Here is a 22,517-nt window from a genome sequence, read left to right as displayed (position 1 = left end):
TTTATATTATATATATATATATATTTTTTTATATATAAAAAAAAAAAACCATGAAAAGTTAACTTTAAGAGGACTCTTGTCTTACTCTAATGAAAAGCCCGGCTCGCACAGGCCCGCTGCTCTGCTCCAGAGCACCAATCACAGCAAAGAACGTTCCTTGCAGGGTTTCATCTGGAACAGGAAACTCTGCACTCATCGTCAAATCCTCCACTGCGAGGTTCTGTGCGACGTGACACATGACCTCTGCCCCTGTCAGGTGGCCTACGACGGCTGCCACACCCTCCTCAGGCAGGCTGGGAAAGCTGCCCCTGCACCAGTCACTGAGGAAACCCTGTACAAAACAATGGAAAGAGAGGAATGTGAATATCATACCAATTTTTGAGCATGAGACTCATCAGTGTTCTCACCTTTGTGAACTGTTGACCGTGCACACACAGCTTGCCGTTGTCTTTCAGGTTGAGGGTGGTCGTCTCCAAATCAAGGCCCAGCGCTCGCCTCCTCTCCTCCTCAGATCGCAGGTAACACGTGTTCACAAACGCCGTCTTCAGAAGCTCCACAGAGAAACTCTCCTGCAGTCGGGCACTGAAAGCCTCCACTTCAGCATGATAATCAAAGTTTGGCTGCTGGGAGCTGACGGGAAGAGAAAAGAGGGTTAAAGAGGTGCAAATGAAATAACACATAGCAGCCCCCCCCCCACACACACACACACACACGTTTGTTTCTGTGAATTGTGGGGACTTTCCATAGACTTCTATTACTTTTATACTGACCAAACAATATTTTCTATCCCCTAACCCTAAACCTATCCCTTACAGAAAACCTGTTTGCACTAGGGATGCGCCGATCCGATATTCTTATCGGGTATCGGCTCCGATAGTGCCATTTTTCTCGGATCGGGTATCGGTCAGAGAGGGCCGATCCAAATCCGAGAACTTCTGAAGCCATACGATAGCTTAATGTGAGCTACATATGAATATTTAAGTCCTTACATTAAAGTTCACACAAACTCTTTTCTCCGCTGTGGCTGTCAGTCATTCGTTCAGCCTTTAAACCCTGGTCGCGTTCGGTTACAGCAGTCAGTTCGGTAATTGGAGGCGAAAAAGGCGGATCGGAGCATCCCTAGTTTGCACTGTCGACAATGTCAAAAAATGTCAGGTTTTACTATACTTGTGGGGACATTTGGTCCCCACAATGTAGCATAAACAAGTACACACACACAGGTGTGTAATTTGATGTCATTAAAGTTTTGTTTATACATTAAAATACAAAAAATATATAAAAAATTAAATGATTAAATGACAGAATTTTCATTTTTGTGTGAACTATCCCTTTAAGAAGGTTTATCAATTCCAATCATTTCAAAAAGTACTAAGACAAAAATAAGATATAAGATAAGCTATTTATTATATATATATATATTCCTCAAACCAATTACATTACATTAAGTCATTTTGCAGACGCTTTTATCCAAAGCGACTTACAATTGGGGAATACATAAAGCGATTATTAATAGTATTAATAATAGTACTGTATGCACTGCCATCAAATTTTTCTTTCAAAAACAACATGCTCCTAGTCTAAAACGTAAAAATATAAATAATTCTTCGAGTATCAGTCATGCATTCTCATTACCGCAGTGTATACTTTGTTACATTCAGAGAAAAGCCTTTAGGCTAATTGATAGGAAATTATTAAAAATGTGCTAATATTTCAGCCCCGAACAGATGACAAGATAAAGTAACGACTAGAATGCATGGGGTAACACATCTGCAGGTTTAGTGGTCACAATACAAACAAATGGAGATAAGAAAATACACAAAATATCACCAACAATCTCATTTATCCGTATACTGATCAATACATAATGCGTTTATATTGATATTTACTGGCTGTTATTCAAAACCTAGTGTGTTGCCTACCTAGACAGCATTTTGTTGGGAACACAGACATGCTCTAAAAATCCTATGACGCCGAAATATAATGTCTAGGTAGGCAGCTCACTATGATTTGAGACACAGCCGGAGAGTATCACAAGTGGCCTTGAGATGTTCTACTGACCGTGGTTTTGGAGGTGGAGGTCCCTCCATCTTTGTCTTCCTCTCCATGATGAGCGTGTAAGCCTTCATCCATCTCTTCTTCTCTCTGATATGTGTGAGCATCACTCCCCTGCACACATGATGGAAATGCAGAGGTAATACAGCGCGACTCACGAGCGCCCTGCACGCCGCCATGACAGCCGCGACCTGACACCACGCAGTCCGCGAAAGAGCGACGGAAAGCGGGAGGGAAGCTCTCCACAGCGCCGCCACGTGTCCGGAGCACTGCGTTTATGCTGTTGTCAAGGTGGACCCCATAACTAAGAAATTAACATATTACTTATTAGTACAATATAAAAAGTATGAATGACCATGGTACTTAATATAAGTTCTAGTGTTGTTATTTGTTAATTAAAACTATAATTTATTTTTTCGGTAAATGAAATAAAGCTGAAATTAAATAATACATAATTATTATATGAAAAACGTAAATAAAAAAATAGACAAAAATATATAAATATTAGATGAAAAACTCAAACGTAAACAAAAACACTGCCTTGGCAACTAACTGAAATAAGCTAACATATAATATAATATACTACAGTTATGACAAATAAACTGAAATGAACATAATTAAATCTATATGGAAAAAAAGAAGACAAAATCGCTAAATCACTAAAAATAAATAAAATAAAAATAAATAAAAGTTTAATAAATACTATAATAGTATAAAAATAAATACTAAAATAACACTAATAAGTACATATTTTCCAGATTTTTTTTTTTTTTTACTTTTAATCTGTCATGCTTAAAACCAAAAATTATACTTCATCTTCAGAAATTAAACAATCAAGCAAATCCAGAAGATTAAAAGCAGACAAGAGAGTGCAGTTCACTACTGTTGTCATTTATTCAAATAAAAGCGTTTGTAATACAATGTTCATGGCTCTGTGAGAGGAAAACCGAATGTGTATCATTTCAGTAATATCCTGCAGAAAACGAGCAGAAATAACAACATCAGCAAATTATAATAATGTACATAAATAATGACCAGGACTAAACTCACACTTAACAAGTATGGTTTCTATGTCGATGCAAGTAACATACAGATGTACATAATGCACCTAAAATCACAACAGTCTGTAAATATTCTTATTATTTAATATTATATGCTTTTCTTTTGACTATGCCATATCAGTGCATTCCATTCCATTGGTCTTTGTAAAAGTTGACATAATATTGTACTAATTTGTACAGTAAACCTATGGAAAAATAAATGATTACACCCAAAGCTCAAAGACAGGTGACGTAATATATACATCTTGTTCATGCTTGACTTACGCAAAAAAAAAAAAACAGAAACAAAAAAAAGTAAGGAAAAATGTACAAAACCAAGAAAAAGAACAATTGTACAGTTGTACAAATAAAAAAAAAGTATAAATACATATTTATAATAATAAAAGGAAACCAGACAGACAAACCCAAAGAACAACACAAAAGCTATCTCTGACTTTACCGCTCTTACTGTGAAGAAAATAAAACATTTTAGCCATTAAAAAAAATACGGCTAAAGTTTGACACATAGAACAGAGGGGCGGAGTTTTGATTTTGCCCCTCCCACATTGCAGAGTCCATGTAGCTTCAGCGACGGAACCAAACCCAGCTGTTGATAAGCCAGAAAGCTACAGTGATGGAATACATGATCATTTCTCGCTTGACTCTCTCTTTGTTCTCCTCCTCCAAGAGCTGCAAACGCCGGTTCAGCTTGACAATCTGTAATGACAAAAAATCAAAGAAATGAATAAACCCCTCCATTTTTCAGGTCAAGCAAGTATTGCGCAATTACACAGTCTACTGTTGAAAAATTCTGGGTCAGTAAGATTTTACTGAAAGAAATTAATACTTTTATTCAGCAAGGATGCATTAAATTGATCACAAGTGTGAGTACAGACGTTTATAATGTTAAATATATAACAAATAATTTTTTGTACTGTTTTGTATTGTTGATAAAATAAATGCAGCCTTGGTAAGCCTAAGAGACTTCTTTAAAAACATTTGAATGGTAGTGTACATAAAATTGTTTTACATTTTTTTAATTCTTCTTTTGCATGTATTTTTTTAAAACCCTGTACAATATTAAGCAGCAGAATAATACCTGTCTGCGTAGAGAGGTGGCGTCCACAACAGCCATGTCGTCTGTTCCTCCCTCCAGAGTCGAGTCCAGTGTGGCCAGGGCATGCCTGTCAAAAACATTATTTCATTTCATAAGATACTGAGATTGTATTGAGAGGACAGAGAGAAAAACAAATCGAGAGGAAAAAAACAGATGAGAGGGAAGAGATGAGAGGAAGTTACCTGTTGTCATGATGGGGGTTAGAGAGGGTTGAACCCCCTCTAAGAGATGGCTTGCTGAGAAGCGGATATGGAGAAAGTGAGAGAGGGAAAGGACAAAAGAAGACATAGACAGACAGACAGACAACTTTAATAACATGCACTTCAACTGGCATATAATATGTATATAGCTACTGCAGGTGGTCTTTGTCTCACAAACCGTGTCAACATTTTCTAATCAAATAAACCTCGCAAAAGAAATTATGATTTTATGGTAAACCAGCCAACTGCACGGATGTAAACACAAAAAATGTAGTCTCATTTTCAGACAGTGGTTTTACACAAACCTACAGTTTAGTGTAGTGCCTGTCAGTGGAACTGAAGTTAATGCCATTCTGAAAGCTACTAATGAGAAGCCAAGCAGGTCACAGGGCAGTAAGGCACAGGAAATGAGCTCATGAATACCAACTGTGCAGGTATTCACAGAAACCAAATTTAAATGAATGTTCTGTATTCAATTTAAGGCCGTTTCAATTCACAGCATTTGTGGCATAATATCGTTTACCAAAGAAAAAAAAACAACTGTTTTAAACAATGATAATAAGAAATATTAAAATGATATCTGAAGGATCACATGGCACTGAAGACTGGAGTAATGACTGCAAGAAATTCAGCTTAAATGACATTTGCTAAATTAATTACATCACAGCAATAAATTACATTTTAAAATGTTACAACAACAGTTACTTCAAATTGTAATAATATTTCACAATTTTACTGTTTACTGTATTTTTGATAAAATAAAGGTGTCTGTGTATATTTTAAGGAATAATACAGTAGTAAAATATAATAATAAAAAAAATAAGTTCTCGTGTAACCAAAAATACAGCATATAGATTAAACTTGTAAAGAACACAAACATTTCTTTATAAACTATACTGCAATGCCACAAACTGCTTGTGAATACATTTAACTGAAATCTAAAAGAAAGGATTCCAACAAAAGAGAAAGAAATAAAATCTTGTGCGCATTTCTACTCATGCTAAACATAAAACCCCAAACCGAGAGGCTGAGAAAGAAATGGGAGTTTAAGAAAGCAACGTGTCCACATCCAACAGCAAACAACACGGGGATAAAGCTGTCGTCTAACAAACTACCTCCTAAAATGTTAATACGTATGGTTTTGTGCTTTGCAGTTGAAAGGAGAATTGTTTGTCTGTCAGTGCATTTTCTCTCCAAATCAGTTTGTTATCAGAATGACACGTGAACGTCTATCAGTCGTAGAGGACTTTGTTCCTGGATTAATCTGATTAGGTAATCGGTGAAGCAACAGCTAATTTAGCCAAAAGTCAGTCTCTCAGGGCAGATTCAGGGGTCTGATGTCAAAGGTCACCTGCGCTGGTTCTCGTCCAGGACCTCCAGGACCTGCTGGTAGGCCCGACGTGTGGTTGACTGGATGAAGGAAAGGACGCCGTGGGCGCTGAAGAGGTTATACCCATCCTCGGCACCACCGAGAGGAGCCATAGTGCGCAATGCAGCAGAGGGGGAGGGAGTCATACTGACCGAACCACAGAGAAAGAGAGAGAGAGAGAGGGGGGGGTAACGAAAGAACAAGAGAGGAAAAGTAGGAGATACAAGTGAGAGAGAAAGTCAAACAAATTTTAGGTTTCAGAAAGAAAGAAATAAAAGGAGAAAGAATGAAATAGAAGTCGGAGGAAGAAAATAAAGACTGCAACAGATGGGCAACAGCCTCACCATATATACAAAAGGTTCACAAGCCTTCAACAAGCCCAAACAAGCAAAATCTCATCGTTTTAACAACACAAACACACAAAGCCATCTCTGAGTATCACAACCTCAAAAGCAGATTTGAAACGGCTGATCTCACATCAGACTAACGATGAGGCTGTTTACTGAACCATAGAATCCATCCACACTAATTCAAACTGACACAACTTCATCTCTGAGATCCATAAAGTGGTCTGCTTTAAAAATAGTGCACATCAAAAACAGCTCAGGTATTTGTTAGGTGAATCTCATGTCCAGGTCAAATTTCAACAGCCTAATTTTTCTTAAAAAAAAGAAAAAGAAAAAAAATAGAGGGAAATTTTTTTATATTATTATTAATTAAGCACATTTGTTCATACACACTCTAAAAAATGCTGGGTTAAATACAACCCAGCGCTGGGTAAAATATGGACAAACCCAGCGATTGGGTTGCTTTCAACCAGCAGTTGAAATGCAGTCCCAGCGCTGGGTTGTATTTAACCCAGCATTTTTTAGAGTGCATCATGCTTCCATTTTTTGTTATTTTATAATCTGTATAGAATAAGGGTTATATATAATAATACATATAGTTTTATTTAAAAATACTTTATCATATATACATTGTTATTGTATAGTACAATAATATTTTTATATTATAGCCTTTGAATTGTTTAAAAAATCGTTTTTATCTTTAAGCAAATATTAATTAGTTCTTTCTTTTAATTTTTGAGGTAAAATAAGACTTGGACATGTTCTTGACAGGTTTTGTGTAATTAATTACTGATGTAACGGTGAACAAGTGTATTGACGATTTTGTGTATTGAGTTAATTTTGTTTATTGCTATTGTATTAGTTAATATTGTTAAAGGGGTCATATGATGCTTTTTTTAAAGATAATTATTTTGTGTATGTTAGAACGAGCCGTTTTAGGGGGGCGTGGCAGAGTCTTAACTTTGATAAAGAATATCTCTTTGGTTTTGAGACTTTAGTCTTTGCAACTTCAGGGATCTTATCTATGCACAATCAGCTTGTAACACTCCAAAGAGAAAGGAAAACTTGAAATCGCATCATATGACCCCTTTAAATAATTAAATACACTACAATTCAAAAGTTCAGGGTCGGTAGGATTTTTATATTTGAGTCTCTTATGCTCACCAAGGAGTATTTGCATGCATTTGATTAAAATACAGTTATATTACATACAGTTATAGTATGTTATATGTTATACAGTACATAGTTATATTATATACAGAGATATTTTCTATTTTAAAATGTAATTTATTCCTGTGATGCAAAGCTGATTTTCCAACAGCCATCACTCCAATGCTCAGAGTCACATGATTCTCCAGAAATCATTCTAATATGCTGATTATCATCAATGTTGTAAACAGCTGTGCTGTCTAATTGTTTTCATAGAAACTGTGATACTTTTATTTGAGGATTCTTTGATAAATAGAACATAATTGTTTTTCAAAATAGAAATCTTTTGTATCACCATAAATATTTTTACACTCACTTTTGATCAATTTAATGCATCCTTTCTAAATAAAATTATTAATCTCTTATATACTGACCCTAAACTTTTGAACCGGTAGTGTGCATATGTTATATTATATTATGTAATATTAGTACATTATGATTCTGTTAAAATGTTGTTTTTTACAAAAACTAAATTAAGAGTAAAATTTGATAAAACACAGTTTGGCTGATGGACGTGACGCATTTAGATTAGTAGCAGAAGCTGTACTAGTCCTCATTTTATTGGGGTCTAGAAAAAGAAAAAGAGATGCTGGTCAATGGTGGGTTTACGTACTTTCACTGACAGACCAGCCAATCAGAAAACTCCATGTCAAAACAAGCAAACAACTGGTTGAAGGAGAATGACTGATCTGTTTTTTTTAAGTACAAACCCTCCGTGTGAACAGCTTCTCAATGCCAGAAGTGGCCATTCATTAGAATAGAATAGAGAACAATAGAGTAGAATAAAGCTGTCAAGCAGTCACAGCATGAGAGAAATTGACTGACAAAGCAACTCTAACCAATATCACAAGTTGTTTTATATTGTGATAAAATTGGTCTCGACCATGACTGACAAGTGTGATCGTGCCACTCCTGTACATGCAACAACATGCACTGAAGTTAAAAAAGCACAAAAGCCAAACTGAAAGGGCTTGAAACTATACAATACACATGCATGGTTCTAACTCACCCCCTTTGAGTCAGCATCATGAAGGGAGAAAGAGAGACACCAGGGAGAAGGAAAAAACACATAATGGAGTGAGAGGGCCAGAGGTGAAACAGAAATACGTATGCGTGTGTATTTGTGGCTTTGCACTCACATGGAGTCGTTTCTGGCGAGCTGGCCATTGTGATGCACACCTGTGTTCTCGCTGACCGAGCGCTCTCTACGTGTCCTGGATTGCGTGCGCACCTGTGTGAAGCAGAGAAAACGAAAGTGGACAGGTGTTCCTCATTTTACTAAACCCAAGCTGACACACTGTTGTTCTTTTTTTTAGTGACGTTCGTTACCGGTCACATTTACACAGCTGGTCTGTCCCACTTACTTCTTCGCTGAGCTGACTGGCGGAGATCGGCTGCTCCATTTCGAGGAAGTCGATGGCCCCTTCGTTGAGTGTCAGGACCCGAGGTGGTGTCTTGAGGGACAGTGTTGACTCCAGTTGGGTGAACTGGATGAGGTCTAGATCTCTGGGAAACTGCATGTCACCACTGTCTCCTGAAAAAAAAGATTGAACAAATGATCAGATATTCAACCCTTTGACAATTGGTCAGCAAATGAAATTTACCAAACATGTATGACTTTTGTTTTTATGTAACACACAAAAGAAGATATTCTGAAGAACTGTTTTTTTTATTTTTTTATAATGAAAGTCACTGGGGTCCAAAACTACATTTGATTGTCTAGACAAAAAAACACAAGGAATATTTAATATATATATATATATATACAGTATATATATATTTGTGTCTCACAGAAAAAAAGTCATACAGGTTCGGAACGACATGAGGGAGAGTAAATAAAGACAGAATTAAAATTGAGTTTTTTTTGGGGGGGGGATTTTTGATTTTGTGAATTTTTACATTTTTTATTGTTATTTTTTATGTAATATAGTGCTGCAGGGATGACATTTTTGTAGGCCATATTCAGTTCTATATCTTTTTTGTGTTTATCACACATTTGTTTGGTTTCTTCAATGGGTTTATGGTTAAATGTCTAAAAAAGGTCTGTGCTTTACAAAATTTTCACATTTTATTCTACAACATAAAATACATCAAACTTACTAGTCTAAATTACAGCATCATTGTGTTTAAAATCACACTCCTGCAAACTATTCTAACTTTCAGGAAAAAAAGTTTTTTTTTTTTCAAATATAGAGTGAAAGCTGTCAGAAGCTTAGTTGTGATGTTAAAGTTGTGAGACTGTGGTGTAGTTCATTTATAGCCACTTATATGTTTAGCTTTTTATTTCTGGTGTTTGTATTTAGATTTCAAAAGTCATATAAGTTGTGTTAATTTTTCATGATGAAAAAAATATGTGAGTATCATGAACTTTTGTTGGTCACAGGGCCTATTTTCTGCAATAATCCAAAAGCCAATGGAAAAATCCTATTGGGTTTTTGACGAGAGAACCAGGGCTGCGTTTCCCAAAAGCATCGTAAGCCTATGTTGATCATAGAACCAATTGTCACCAATGGAGCTATGATCAACTTATGATTACAATGCTTTTGGGAAACGCAGCCCAGGGTGATGCCAACTTCTGGGCTGGCCTACAAAAATACGTCATCACTGCACTATATCCCACTGTAATGTGCAAAGATCTTCCCATCTCGTACCTGCCACCACGATTCTCTCGGGAACGTGCATCATTGCCGTGTGGAGCGTCTCATGCTCTGGAAGTTCCTGCTCTTCGTGCTCATACGGAGCCACTCTCAGCTGCACAGGAATACGCATTCTCTGATTGATGCCCTCTGTATACTCCAGCTCATAGTGGATCCGGTTCATCTCCGCCATCTCGGCTGTGGGAGAGGGGAACGCCGCTCCATTCATCTACAGGGAAAAAGAGGAGGAGGGCTGTGATGTGAGGACCTAAACATGTCAATCAATCAAAAAAATTCTAAAGGAACGTGCACAATTCCTATTGGAATTTTATCATACATTGAAACCAATCAAATGGAATCAAATAGGAATCCTCTAAGAATCAAATACAATTTTAATGGATGCACACAACGTTTTGATATTTTCTTCTTTTAATTCTTTCTTGTACTGTACTGAAAAATGTTTCACGTCAGGACAGCGTTTCCCAAAAGTATCGTAACCCTAAGTAGATCGTAGAACCATTGCCACCAATGGTCTGTAAGATCAACTTATTTTATGATGCTCTTGAGAAACGCAGCCCAGATTAGGAGCCAGATTACAATCCTGAAAAAGGTCCTTTATATCCATCTTGCATTTTATTACATAGGTAATCATAGTTATTTTTTATTGTTTTAGTATTATCTTTATACTATTATAGCATTTATTCGTATTTTACACTCGCTTTTAATTTTTTTTCATCTTAATTAAAGTGTTAGTAATTTTGTAATGTGCTTTTGTAATTTTTATTATTTTTGTGTTTTTTAATATATATCTATTAAGCTTTAATCTATTTATATATCAGTTTTAGTACATTTTGTTACTTTATTTAATTTATAATTATAATACAATTTATTTATTTTTTCACTTTTTGCCAAGGCAGCATTTCTCATTTTAAATTTTTCGTTTAGTTTTACATTTTTCAACTAATATTTATATTTTGTTCAAGTTTTATTTCAATTACCAAAAACAATTTAGATTTAGTTTCAGTTCACAATAACAACACTATTTCTAAATGATCTAGTTTTGTTATGCTTAATCCAAAGAAAAATCCAAAGGCGATCTCTTATATTTCCTTCCAAATTATAAAATGAAATACTTCCAAACAGCAAACCATGCATCAGAATCTCTCATACTGCAAAACCGGAATCACAGGTTGTCTTACCTGGCCTGTGACATTTACCCCTAATACAAAAAGAGCTCATAAGACAGAAAGCTTGGTTGTGTGGTAACTAAATAATACCACATGTATGTAATATAGATAAATAAGCAATGCACACACTGTCATGCCCAGATCCTCAGGCTAAAATGAAGCACAGAAAGAAAAGCAGCCGTCATCTGTAGCTTGTGGTTGGATCATGAGATCAACTATTTCAGGAAGCAAAATGCCACTGAATACACTGGCTGCTCCAAAGTTTAATCTCTTAGAGTGCATGTCTACTGAATGCTATTGTGGATTGTGTTTCAGAAAGTCAGACAACAAAAAACAACATCAATATGGGCGTTTTTCTTTGGTTTCATTTATGCTGGATACAAGGCAGCACTGACAGCAGCAGTAACTTACTACAGTAAAAGCACTTGTAATATTTTGTTTTGAATGTTTGGGTGGATCAATTCAAAACAAACAGAAAATACATAACAAGGTTTAGTACTTTAATGTGTCATATTTGGGCCGTAAAAACGGGAAATAGATGATGAGCACATCAGGGCCCCAGAGTACATCAATGACAGCTGATAAAAGGGTCAAAGCATGACCGAAAACCACATCACAAATCTTTCAGACACATACCTTCACCGAGATCAGATCCGCCGACCGATTAGACACGTTAAAGTGAAATGCGACTATTTTGAGCTGCTTTTGTTTAGAAATAGACAATCATCCCGCAGTACAGCACAGACCAGATCAACCCAGACATGCGTGAAGCTGGCGGACGCTGATAAACTAAAAGAGCGTAAGAAGTGCTTTTCAAAATAAAAGTCTCTCTGTATGTGATTTAAAAGTCACGCGTTTTCACCTTCTCTTCTGGCGAAAGTTTGTTAATTATCACAGTCTGTACATCATTTTCAGTTTAAGTTTATTGTGGGTTGCATTCCCTCAGTCACAAAACAGGAAATACACAAATTACAACTGTGATGGAAAAGTCTTGAACATTTTTTTAAATAATTATTTCTATTAAAGTTTTTTTTAACTTTTTGATTACATTAAAAAGCACGATCCACCATTACATGGTGTTTGCATATAAATGTATCTTAGCAGTGTGTGGACACAACCACCCTAAAATGATAAAAATCCATTCACTCCTGTTTTTTTAATCCCCCAAAATCCTAAACAGTCTCAATTATCAAGTCGTTTTGATTTTCAAGGCAGGTTTTGTTAAAAAGTTAAAACTCAAGGATAGATCAGTACCTAGTGTTCGTGATCCAGCTGCACCTCCAGAAGAAGTAAGTCTGACACTTTATATTTTCCTTAACATTTTCATAAGTAACTGTAATTTAATTACACATTTTTTCTCAGTAACTGATTACGATTACTTTTATTTTGTAATTAAATTACGTAATTCCGTTACATGTAACTAGTTACTCCCCAACACTGCTGATTAGACGCGTTAAGTTGTGGTAAATGGTACATTTTCTGTTACTTCACATGGAATAATGACTAGGCGCAACACAAAACATTTACATTTAGTAGAATAAAATCTAATTGGTTTGTATTGTAGTATTACAAAAGCAAAAGAATATTCATACATGTAAAACACACAGAATTTGAGAAACAACAGCAATGTTATGGGGGCGTCGTGTTTCCATCGTGGCCCCTGGTGGTTGCGCGCGCGCTCGTGTGTGTGTGTGTGTGCTTGGAAGAGCGCTGAGCGATTGTCCAGTCTGTCTCAGTGAGCTCCCAGTTGAGGATACCAGCTCCAGGACGTCTAGGATGCTCGATGCAAGGAGAAAAGCTTTAGTGCTTTCATAAATGTATTAACTACAGCACCTTACTCGTGTATAATGAAGTGATCGGACACTTTAAAGTGGACGGTGGGCCCCTGAAACCTGCTGACCACAAGCCCTGAAGAGTGTTTGCTGCATGTGGATGCTGTAAAGTTTACGATGTGCTGCTCCGTGACGCTTCTCCTCTGCTGTGTGATCGTGTCTCTGAACGGCGCAGCATCACTGGACCTGCAGCCCGACATGTGAGTTATATTATATTTATTTTGAATCATGTTTTGTGGTCGCAAAAGTCATACACGGGATATTCGTATCTGAAACGTAATTCCAACATGTGTAAAACAAAACAAACTATGTTTTATTTTAAAATAATCAAAGAAAGCACTTTTAAGATAACTTTAATTAATAACATTAATAAGAATTTACATGTTACATAGGCTATCATAATGATCATTAATGTACATTCAAATAATAAGTAATGTCTTGACGTTTTAATTAGCCTAATAGAAATGTTCATGTTCACATAGAACATGCATGATATATTTTAGGGATTAAAGTTATTTTTAGTTATTAAAGTACTCATTACAGGTTAAATAGTAAATGTGCTACCAGTGTTTTTAAGAAAATGTAACACCAACTGAAACCATTTCGCTTATGAAATGTTTATCTGTGAGTTTTCAAATTACTTAATGTTCAAATTACTATTAATGATGATAAATAACAATATATAGCCTACTAATTACTTAATTAGTTTCATATTCCTATTATTAATAATAACAAACAACAATTAATTCACTTGGTTTCTTACTGTTAGCGCTTTGTTTTGGTATAGCACAATAATTGGGAAGGTTCACTGACAATTAATCTAATTAAATAATGCGTTATTTCTGTAGTGATTTAATTGCTCTCTAGGTGTCGCCAAAAGCGCCAGAGTCCATTTGAAATGTGAAAAGATATTCAAATATAAATGATTATCAAATAATTGAATTTATTCTGTGAACACTTGATTATCATGTTTTGAATTTGTACATATAGGCTACGTTTATCTAAACAAAATGTATTGTTCCAAATGGACTCAAATACTGCACTGTAAGAATTTGTAAATATGTTAAGTGTGACTGAGGCCAGTGAATCAACGCCTCCCCGAGTCTCTGACACTCTAACTCCAGGGCTGATCCGGTGTGTGACTGTGCAGTTTATCTGCGAGCCCCCTAATGAACTCAGGATGTGTTGTATTAAGCCCAGATGGTCATAGGAAGCAACCTGAGAGAGAACAGGACCCTCTGAGGCAGAGCCCAGACTCAGTCTATAAAACTAAAATCAAGAATTTAAGAAGCAGACTGTCACAGATGGATTATAACAAATCATTCTGCAATATCCTGATTTATTTATGAAGGTGAAAAGCATTCCCAGCAATATTCCATACTCTGAGCTGTGAATAGGCTGCTCTAACATTTGGACAACCATAAGAAAGGTTTAAATCAACGAAAAGCTCCTGACATATATGGCTGTAAGGAGAAGTGAAGAAAAGTTGAGTGTGTATGTATTTAGCTATACTTTACGACCAAAATTATCCCTAAAATGGTCTAATTGTGAGAAAACCTCCCATTGGAAATATTCAGGTATATTTTCAATTGGAAAATCTATTCATAAATGACAGCATACTGTTTGAATTATAAAAATAATTAAAAAAAAATCTTTCGGCGGTAGGATTTGGCTTAGTCTATAACACAGTTATTTTATTATTTATCAGTATTTATATTAATATTTTAAATATAACTATAGTTAAATTTGTGTGTTTGTGCAAATGATCATTTGGATCTTGAACATGTGGTTCAATGTGTTCTTGCAGCATCAGACTTTACAAGCTGTGAGAACGTTGTGTCAACATCCTAAAATGAGCTGTTTCCGCAGCCACAAGATCTAAGAGCAGATTATTGATTTATTTTCTCAATGGCTCATAACGCCATAGCATGAAAAGAGCCCAACTCATTAAAGTTTTTCTACATATCCGTGTAGTGACATAATAAACAAATGCAGAACATCAAGACCCAGCACAGATATAAATGCTCTTTTTACTCTAAAAAGCCAACTTTCCCTTTGTCCACTATTTAGGGTTTGTAATTATTACATTTAGTCCCCAAGTCCTTATGTGGTTACATCCTTGCACAAATTATTGTGCAAGGATGCAAAAAAGTCTGCACACTCTCAGCTGACAATAGGGTACACATATGTTGGCCCACATACGTGTTCTTCTGTGAGCATTTATGTTGAAATTAACAATGCTTTTTTTTAGCATGTGAACAGGATGGGTAATTATGACATCATCACTAAAGAAGGAGTTTTGATGTTCGAGGCCCTGTCGCAAATAAGACTTTGTTTTTCATGTTATTGCATGTGTTTTATAGTTCATGATGTTGCTCACGAGCACCCCCTATGTGCAATTCATTTAACCTTAATGTGCCCCCACTGGTCTGGATTTCACAGCGAACTGCTATCCAACAATCCATGCAACATTACATAACCAAACTGAGGAAGACCAAAATTGGATCAGGCCATCTATTTGAGACAGAAGTTGAGACGGTCCTAAAGAAAATTCAACCAACAATGAAAATTGGCTGAAAATGTACTTATCTCCATCCAAGATGAGTTTGTTTCTTCATTGGAACATATTTGGAGAAATTTAGCATTCACCAATGGATCCTCTGCAGTGAATGGGTACCAAATATGTTCCAATGAAGAAACAAACTCATCTACATCTGGGATGGCCTGAGGTTAAGTACATTTTCAGCAAATTTTTATTTTTGGGTGAACTATTCCTTTAGGTTCCATGGGTTTTTGTATAGTATAATTTTCACTATTTCTCAGGCCGAATGTGTGTGAGGAGCAGGAGATGTCTATGCTGGGGGTGAGGCAACCATGCGTTCAGGCATTTACGCGAATGGTGAAGGTGTGGAGGCAGGGCTGCTCTTCTCAGCGCTGGTGCATGGGCTACGAGAGAAGGTAAGACACACTCAAACAACAACTGTTTACTTTGTTTCCCTGTTTAAACTACTGGCCCTTAAACCATTGCCTCGTATGATTATTTCCCCCTAAGCAATTATCTTTTAGATCAGAATCAGTGGGTTTTAGGAGATTTGCTCTCCTTCCATTTAGTAGAGTCAAATTTGCCAACTACCACAGCAGATGCTTTCCATTGACTTAAGTACACAGATTTCTAGGAACTCTTTTCTGAAAATCTGGGTTAAGTGACTAGCACACATTGGTGATTTGATAGGAGTTATAATAACCAACCATTGGCCCTCTGAAAGCATAACACTTTTCACATTATCAACCAGCACATAATTATTAAACATATTACTTTCATCTGGCATGCTAAATACTGACCTGCTGATCAATGACCTATAGCTATGAAAATGTGGCAGAACATAGTAACTATAACAACACTGAAACTGAAGAAAAATAGCTTAAAAGTTGCATTTTTAAAATCTGAGCACAGGTAAAAATCTGTCACAGGAAAGAGACAATTCTAAAAGAGATGTTTCACAGTTGAATGAGTGAATGAGTAACAGTGTAAAAAATAAATAATAAAATTAAACCAACTAACTAAATAAATGTGATTACAATAATAAATAATAAAAATCGATTTGATTAATAAATAAATACATACTAAATAAGTACAGTACAGTAGGGATTAGAAAAAACATAAGGTAACACAATAGAAACTAAATATTTTCCAAACAATAGCTATTTTAAATACATTTATAATATGACCTTTTCAGGATCAATGAACATTTCAAAGATCATCAAATTTGGCGGTCCCTGGCTGGACTAGAGCTGATAGCACAGTGAATCGTTGAGATCTTGTGAACTGGTTCAACAGATTCATCGAAAAGATTCACCTCAAACAAACGACTCGTTCACGAATCGGGCAGGTTCAAACTGAACGCAGTTTTGCGGTTCAATACGCTACTTTTAACTGAACTAGATGGAAGTCTGACAATTTTGCCGCCTTTTGCTGCTTTTCAGCGTTTTTGCGCATTATGGACGCGGTTTTATAACGCCTTACCAGGTTAAAAGAAGTTCAGCAATCGGAAGATTCAGAAAGCATCACGAGCTTTAGAGCATCAACTGTATCATTTGTCGGCTATTCCTATAATTACGTTACTTCCGGAGCATACAATAAACAATAGCCTAAATATCTTTTGCTTTAAAATATTTTGGTCCATTTTGTTTAAATATTGTTTTCGTGTAGCTAATTTCAGTGATATGTATGTCTCATTTGTCATTACTAGGCCTATATCAGTATCTACATACAATGAAACTGTTCATTATAGTTCTGTCTCTCTTTCTCCCTCTGTCTGTCTCAGGACAGGCTATTATACAGTGTATAGGCAGGCATACAGTACGGAGATGCAAACTGTCTACAGGTGCTGCCCAGGGTGGATGCAGAGAGGGGAAGAGAAAGGCTGTCTGCATAGTGAGTATCATAACACTGTACGTGTGTGTTGTGGGTCAAGGGTGTCTGAATAGTGTGTGTTATTATCCACAGGAGTGTGTTCCTCTGGCACCTGCTTTAACGGTGGGAAGTGCTCTGAGACGGGTGATCAGCTTTGTCAGTGTCCGGAAGGGTTCGAGGGAATGCGCTGCCAATATGGTGAGTCTTTAGTGCATGTTTGAAGAGGTTGAAGTTTCTGATCTTGAATGAATGGGTTCTGTTTTTAGATCTGTTGCTTCTTGGGTCAGATTATGTGCATTAATGCATATGCACCACACACTCTGTCCACCACCTGTGAGTGCAGAGGGAGTTTTCGCAGGCAAACATAACTTTGGTTTGTTAGATTCTCACTTGTTTCTCTCCCTCTCAGTTTGTTTTGACAGTATATGTGAGGTTTTCTGTGAGGTGTCGAATGAGGCAGAATGAGGGTGTAAGTGTTCATCTAAACATATGTGTGGTACCTTTCAAAAGTCTGGTGTCAGTATTTTGTTGATGTTTTTTTGAAAGAAATTAATACTTTTATTCAGCAAGGCTGCATTAAATTGATTAGAACTGACAGTAAAGACATGTATAATGTTACAAATGAATGCTACTCTTTTAAACCTTCCATTCATCAAAGAATCCTCAAATAAATGTCTCACAGTTTCCAAACAAATATGAAGCAGCACAACTGTTTTCAACATTGTTAATAATAAGAAATATTTCTTGAGCAGCAAATCAGCATATTAGAATGATTTCCGGAGGATCATGTGGCACTAAAGAGTTATGACTGTTGAAAATTGCCATCTCAGGAATAAATTGCATTTTAAAATATATTAAAACAGAAAACAATTGTTTTAAATTGTAATAATATTTCACAATGGTAAGCCTATTTCCCCTTGCTAAGCATAAAATAATTATTTCAGAAACATTTAAAAATCTTACTGACCCCAGATTTGGGAATGTTAGCGTATTTGTAAAAAAAAAAAAGCTACTTTGCTTTTATAACAGCAAAGAGCCTTTGAAAACTGAAGCCACCTCACACACGGTAGTATGTGAATGAGATTTCGTGTTCTTGTCTTAACAGTAAACCTTAAAGTTTAGTCAGAGATTTTTGGTGTGCTCTGTCTAAAGCAGCTTTCCTCCTGCGGTTTTATGCTGAGATGGTAGTTTGTGCTCCTAGAATGCTTTCTCAGAGTTTCTAAAATTAAAATTTTCTACTTCAAGTCCGTAACGCAGAAGGCTGATGGCTAAACAGTGCGGTGGTGAAATGACTGTGATGAAAAATGTATTTTCCATGTTGGACTGGTAAACCTATTAAGCTCATTTGACTCAGAGACTGTGTATATGTGCGTGTGGAAGAATGTTTTTACAGTGCTCTCTTTCAGTAGACATATCACTACCACTGTAGCTCAGTCAGGACATGCTGTAGCTCAGCTGGCCTTTCCTGTTGGACTGATTTGCTGTGTTTAATGGCCACTGTGGTCACCTCTCAGTTCTGAGAGAGAAAATGCAGGGAATACCATTCAAAGAATAAAAAAAGTTAAAGAAATAGCTAGTTTTCTTACCCTCGTTTTACTGCAAACCTGTATGACTTACTTTCTTCCGTGGAGCAAAAAAGGAGATGTTTGGCAGAATGTTCATGCTGCTTTTTTCATACGTTGAAAGTGGATTGTAACCAGGAGCTGTTAAACTCAAAAAGGAAAGATCATCACAAAAAAGATATGCATAGATTACTTTTATGGTACTTTCATTGTGCTCTTTTATCATATTTGGAGCTTGAAAGCTACTGATGTTTTCAATGTATAGGAACGAGCAATGTGAACATTGTTTAATATAAATCCTTTTGTGTTCCACATAAGCAAAAATGGCATATGAATATATAATGACACAATAACAGAATTTTACTGGGAAAGTTAAACATAAAAATTTTGGATAAAAGTGTCTGTCAAATACAATAATGTAATAACTAGTTATAGACCTCATTGATCTAAGCTTATGCACCTCAGTTTTTGAGTGAAAAAAGCCTTATTTGTGGATAATTTTGGCAATGTTTACTCAAAAATTGAGGTACATAAGCTCAGATCATTGAAGCCTATGATGATATGATCAGTCAGTTCCAAAAAGACAATATTTGGTAATAATATAGCATAATTAGAAATGTATATGAAAAATTTTGGTAGACCGGTCATTTTTGATTGGGAATACCACAAGTGTAACAAGGTAGGGGGGAAAAATCCCCCAAAATTATCAAAAATGTATTGTTATACCCTGAGTGAGCAAAGTCAACATTAACTAGCATTTTGGGAACACAACTTGAACACAACTTGAGGGTTAAGAACATGTTTTTCATCCTTGTTCTTAAAATGTATGTGCATTGCATATGTAAACACACACCTGTGCCTTAGAGGTATTTATTTTCACTCATGCTGTTTTTTGCACTTTAATAGTTAATTAAATTAATGGCAAACCACAGTTTGAGGTGTGATTCAGATCTGAAACTCTAAAGGACACACATGTGAAATTACTGGGCTCTGAGCCGACAGTGTCATTCCACTGTTTAGTAGAACTGTGTTGTTCTACTAAACATCAGTGTCTTCCTGATGGGGTGGAAGAGAGTCGTGGGAAACAAGCTCTTCACTGTCCATTACTGCAACTTCCCTGTTTACGGGTTTACAATATGTGCTGAGCAGACAGTGTTTAAAGATGTGTCTGTTTGGGTTTGTTTGATACGGTTTGCCTGAGGGTTTCCTTTCCCCCCATCTTGTTTGCCCTGTAGTGGAGTTAAGAGTTACAACCCCATGGAGCATCCTGACTCTACATATTTTCTTGGAATACTGCAGCGTATTGAGGAGTTCAAGAGGTCCTGATCCCCTAACAGCTTATTTAGGCACCCCGTTAAACTGGGTCACATTTCTTACATTCTTTGTATGAAGACACACAGACATCTATGTATATACATTCTTCTATAAGTTGACATCTTTGTTATCATTCCAGTACAGACCCAGCCTCACCGTATTGAATGAAAAACAACATTTTCAATACATTTAAAAATTAAAATCCTGTCATCATTTACTCAGCCTTAATTTGTTCCAGACCTTTATTTCGTCTGTGGAACACAGAATAATATGTGGTTGTTTTGAACCCCATTGACTTTAATTCTATGGACAAAAGAAATGTAAGCATTCCTCAAAATATCTTCTTTTGTTTTCAACAGAAGATATAAAATCATAGAGGTTTGGAATGATATGAGGGTGAATAATTAATAACAGAATTGTCATTTTTGGATGAACTGTCATAACGTTCATAATGTTACAAATGGTTCTTTAAAGAAGTGAAACGTTCTTTGGGGAACCCAAAATGATTCTACGATCTCATAATTACAAAACCCCCTTTTGGACCTTGTTAGCCAACATTGCTTTTCCCCAAATGCATGGCTTTGATTATGTCAGCAGAAAAGAAAAGTCATTTTAGAGCTGGAAAGAGCTTTAATGAAATATTTTTCTTCAGAGTAACATATCCTGATCAATCATGCACAATGAGATAAACATTTACAGTATTTACAGTATTAAGAAAGAGTCGATTGTTTTTCCAGTTTTCCACTTTCTCACTGCTCCATTCTGGTCTTTATCCTTCAGTTCAGTCATCTACTATGAACTAAGACATGAAATGTTCTGATCCAGCACAAATATGTGTATGCGTGCAAACTTTGACTAAGCGGTTTGTAAATTATGATTGAGGTTCTCGAATAGATTACAGGCTGTTCAAAAGCATGCTTATCCGACCGGGACAGCTATCCCTTTTAGTTTAATGAACTCGTACTGACATGCTCCATGTGCTGGTTTGGTGAGAAACTCATATTTGAACAAGAGCCCCACTGCTGCAGGACGCTCTGGCAGACACGGGCCGTTGAAACGGAAATTCGGTTTGAAGGATTATTGAAAAGCAAAACACTGGCAATGAAATCACTGGCATTGAAAACAGAGTTCTTGTGAGTGAGAAGTGAGTTTCCCGATCAACAGTAGGTTACATCTTCTTGTTGTTGAGATGGGCAGCAGCAAGTCTGGCATCTTTAAAACGTTATTCCAGTGAGAACTTGAAAAGAAAATGAATCTAGTTTCTCCACTCAGCAGGTGATCTCAGCTGAGAGACAGAGAAACCAAATCCTGCTGTGGAGAAACAGGAACCGGTTGTGTGTGTGTGCTGGAATGTTCTTTTGCTTTTAACACAAAACCCTTTGGACTTCTAAAAATTTGTTTTTAAACAGTATCAGCTGTCAATATTCAGTGTTATAAAATATGAGTTGTTAAAGGAAAATTCTATTGCTTTTTAATGGTTCATGACTACACTTTAAAAAATGCTGGGTTAAATACAACCCAGTGCTGGGTAAAATAGGGACAAACCCAGCAATTGGGCTGTTTTGACCCAGCGGTTGGGTTAAATGTTTAACCCAACCTTCTGGGTAGTAACCCAACCACTGGGTCAAAACAACCCAATTGCTGGGTTTGTCCCTATTTTACCCAGCACTGGGTTGTATTTAACCCAGCATTTTTTAGAGTGTATTAATGCTTAAAAAAAGAATAATAAGTGTTGCTCATTGTTAGTTAATGCATTATTAACTAAAGTTTACTAATGGGACCATAATGTAAAGTGTTACCTCATCATTTACTCATCCTCATGTCTTTCTGTATATGACTTTCTTTCATCTGTGAAATAAACGTTTTGAAGAACATCCATTCCTCTGTTTCCAATACACAGTATGGTTTGTCAAGCTACAAAATGACAAAAGCAACATTAAAACATAATAAATATCTTTTATATAAATAAATACACTCATTTAATTAAATATGAAAAGTTTTAAATTAAAAACTCAGCATTTGTGGGTGTTATATATTGTATACTACACTCTAAAAAATGCTGGGTTAAATATAACCCAGCGCTGGGTTAAAAATGGACAAACCCAGCTATTGGGTTGTTTTGATCAAAATAACCCAACCGCTGGGTCAAAACAACCCAATAGCTGGGTTTGTCCCTTTTTAACCCAGCATTTTTTAGAGTGTAAGAATACAACTATTCATTTAATCATGTTAGTTCAG

General features: G+C 36.1%; 3 protein-coding genes across 7 annotated transcripts in view; 1 reads left to right on the top strand and 2 right to left on the bottom strand.

The window, feature by feature from the left end:
• LOC107752038 (39S ribosomal protein L44, mitochondrial-like) overlaps positions 1-2,320 on the bottom strand; it is a 6,575-nt gene extending 4,255 nt beyond the window's left edge. The window contains exons 1-3 of one of the 2 annotated variants that reach the window (XM_016567892.1): positions 2,059-2,320; positions 408-630; positions 86-331 (exon numbers count right to left, since the gene is read on the bottom strand). In XM_016567892.1, coding sequence (XP_016423378.1) covers positions 86-331; positions 408-630; positions 2,059-2,231 — 642 coding nt within the window. In that variant the 5' untranslated portion in view covers positions 2,232-2,320. The remainder of the gene's footprint in view (positions 1-85; positions 332-407; positions 631-2,058) is intronic. The other variant, XM_016567899.1, reaches the window with a different exon arrangement.
• Positions 2,321-3,457: 1,137 nt separating this feature from the next.
• Positions 3,458-11,932, bottom strand: LOC107752015 (mitochondrial fission factor homolog B-like). 4 transcript variants are annotated; one of them, XM_016567861.1, is made up of 9 exons: positions 11,794-11,932; positions 9,986-10,199; positions 8,699-8,868; positions 8,474-8,565; positions 8,344-8,346; positions 5,761-5,925; positions 4,392-4,445; positions 4,192-4,276; positions 3,459-3,809 (listed from the first exon to the last, which is right to left on the bottom strand). In XM_016567861.1, the coding sequence occupies exons 2-9, from the start codon at positions 10,197-10,199 to the stop codon at positions 3,678-3,680; spliced, it is 915 nt and encodes a 304-aa protein (XP_016423347.1). In that variant the 5' UTR covers positions 11,794-11,932; the 3' UTR covers positions 3,459-3,677. The 4 variants fall into 4 exon arrangements, with proteins under 4 accessions (XP_016423355.1, XP_016423347.1, XP_016423362.1 ...); XM_016567869.1 differs by lacking the exon at positions 8,344-8,346 and having other exon boundaries at positions 3,458-3,809; XM_016567876.1 differs by lacking the exon at positions 5,761-5,925.
• Positions 11,933-12,862: 930 nt separating this feature from the next.
• egfem1 (EGF-like and EMI domain containing 1) overlaps positions 12,863-22,517 on the top strand; it is a 73,146-nt gene continuing 63,491 nt past the window's right edge. The window contains exons 1-4 of the mRNA XM_016567836.1: positions 12,863-13,189; positions 15,813-15,947; positions 17,315-17,424; positions 17,497-17,601. Coding sequence (XP_016423322.1) covers positions 13,107-13,189; positions 15,813-15,947; positions 17,315-17,424; positions 17,497-17,601 — 433 coding nt within the window. The 5' untranslated portion in view covers positions 12,863-13,106. The remainder of the gene's footprint in view (positions 13,190-15,812; positions 15,948-17,314; positions 17,425-17,496; positions 17,602-22,517) is intronic.

Source organism: Sinocyclocheilus rhinocerous, unplaced genomic scaffold (assembly GCF_001515625.1).
Source record: "Sinocyclocheilus rhinocerous isolate Xijiao unplaced genomic scaffold, SAMN03320098_v1.1 scaffold1965, whole genome shotgun sequence".
Taxonomy (NCBI): domain Eukaryota; kingdom Metazoa; phylum Chordata; class Actinopteri; order Cypriniformes; family Cyprinidae; genus Sinocyclocheilus; species Sinocyclocheilus rhinocerous.
Note: the sequence above shows the minus strand (reverse complement) of the source record. Positions and strands in the feature narration are given on the sequence as shown.

Coding starts and splice junctions, on each gene's coding strand:
- LOC107752015 (XM_016567861.1), bottom strand. CDS start 10,199: ATGAATGGAGCGGCGTTCCCCTCTCCCACAGCCGAGATGGCGGAGATG. Junction 8,869..9,985: donor CGAGAGAATCGTGGTGGCAG/GTACGAGATGGG, acceptor CTTTTTTTTCAG/GAGACAGTGGTGACATGCAG. Junction 3,810..4,191: donor CCACCTCTCTACGCAGACAG/GTATTATTCTGC, acceptor TTGTCATTACAG/ATTGTCAAGCTGAACCGGCG.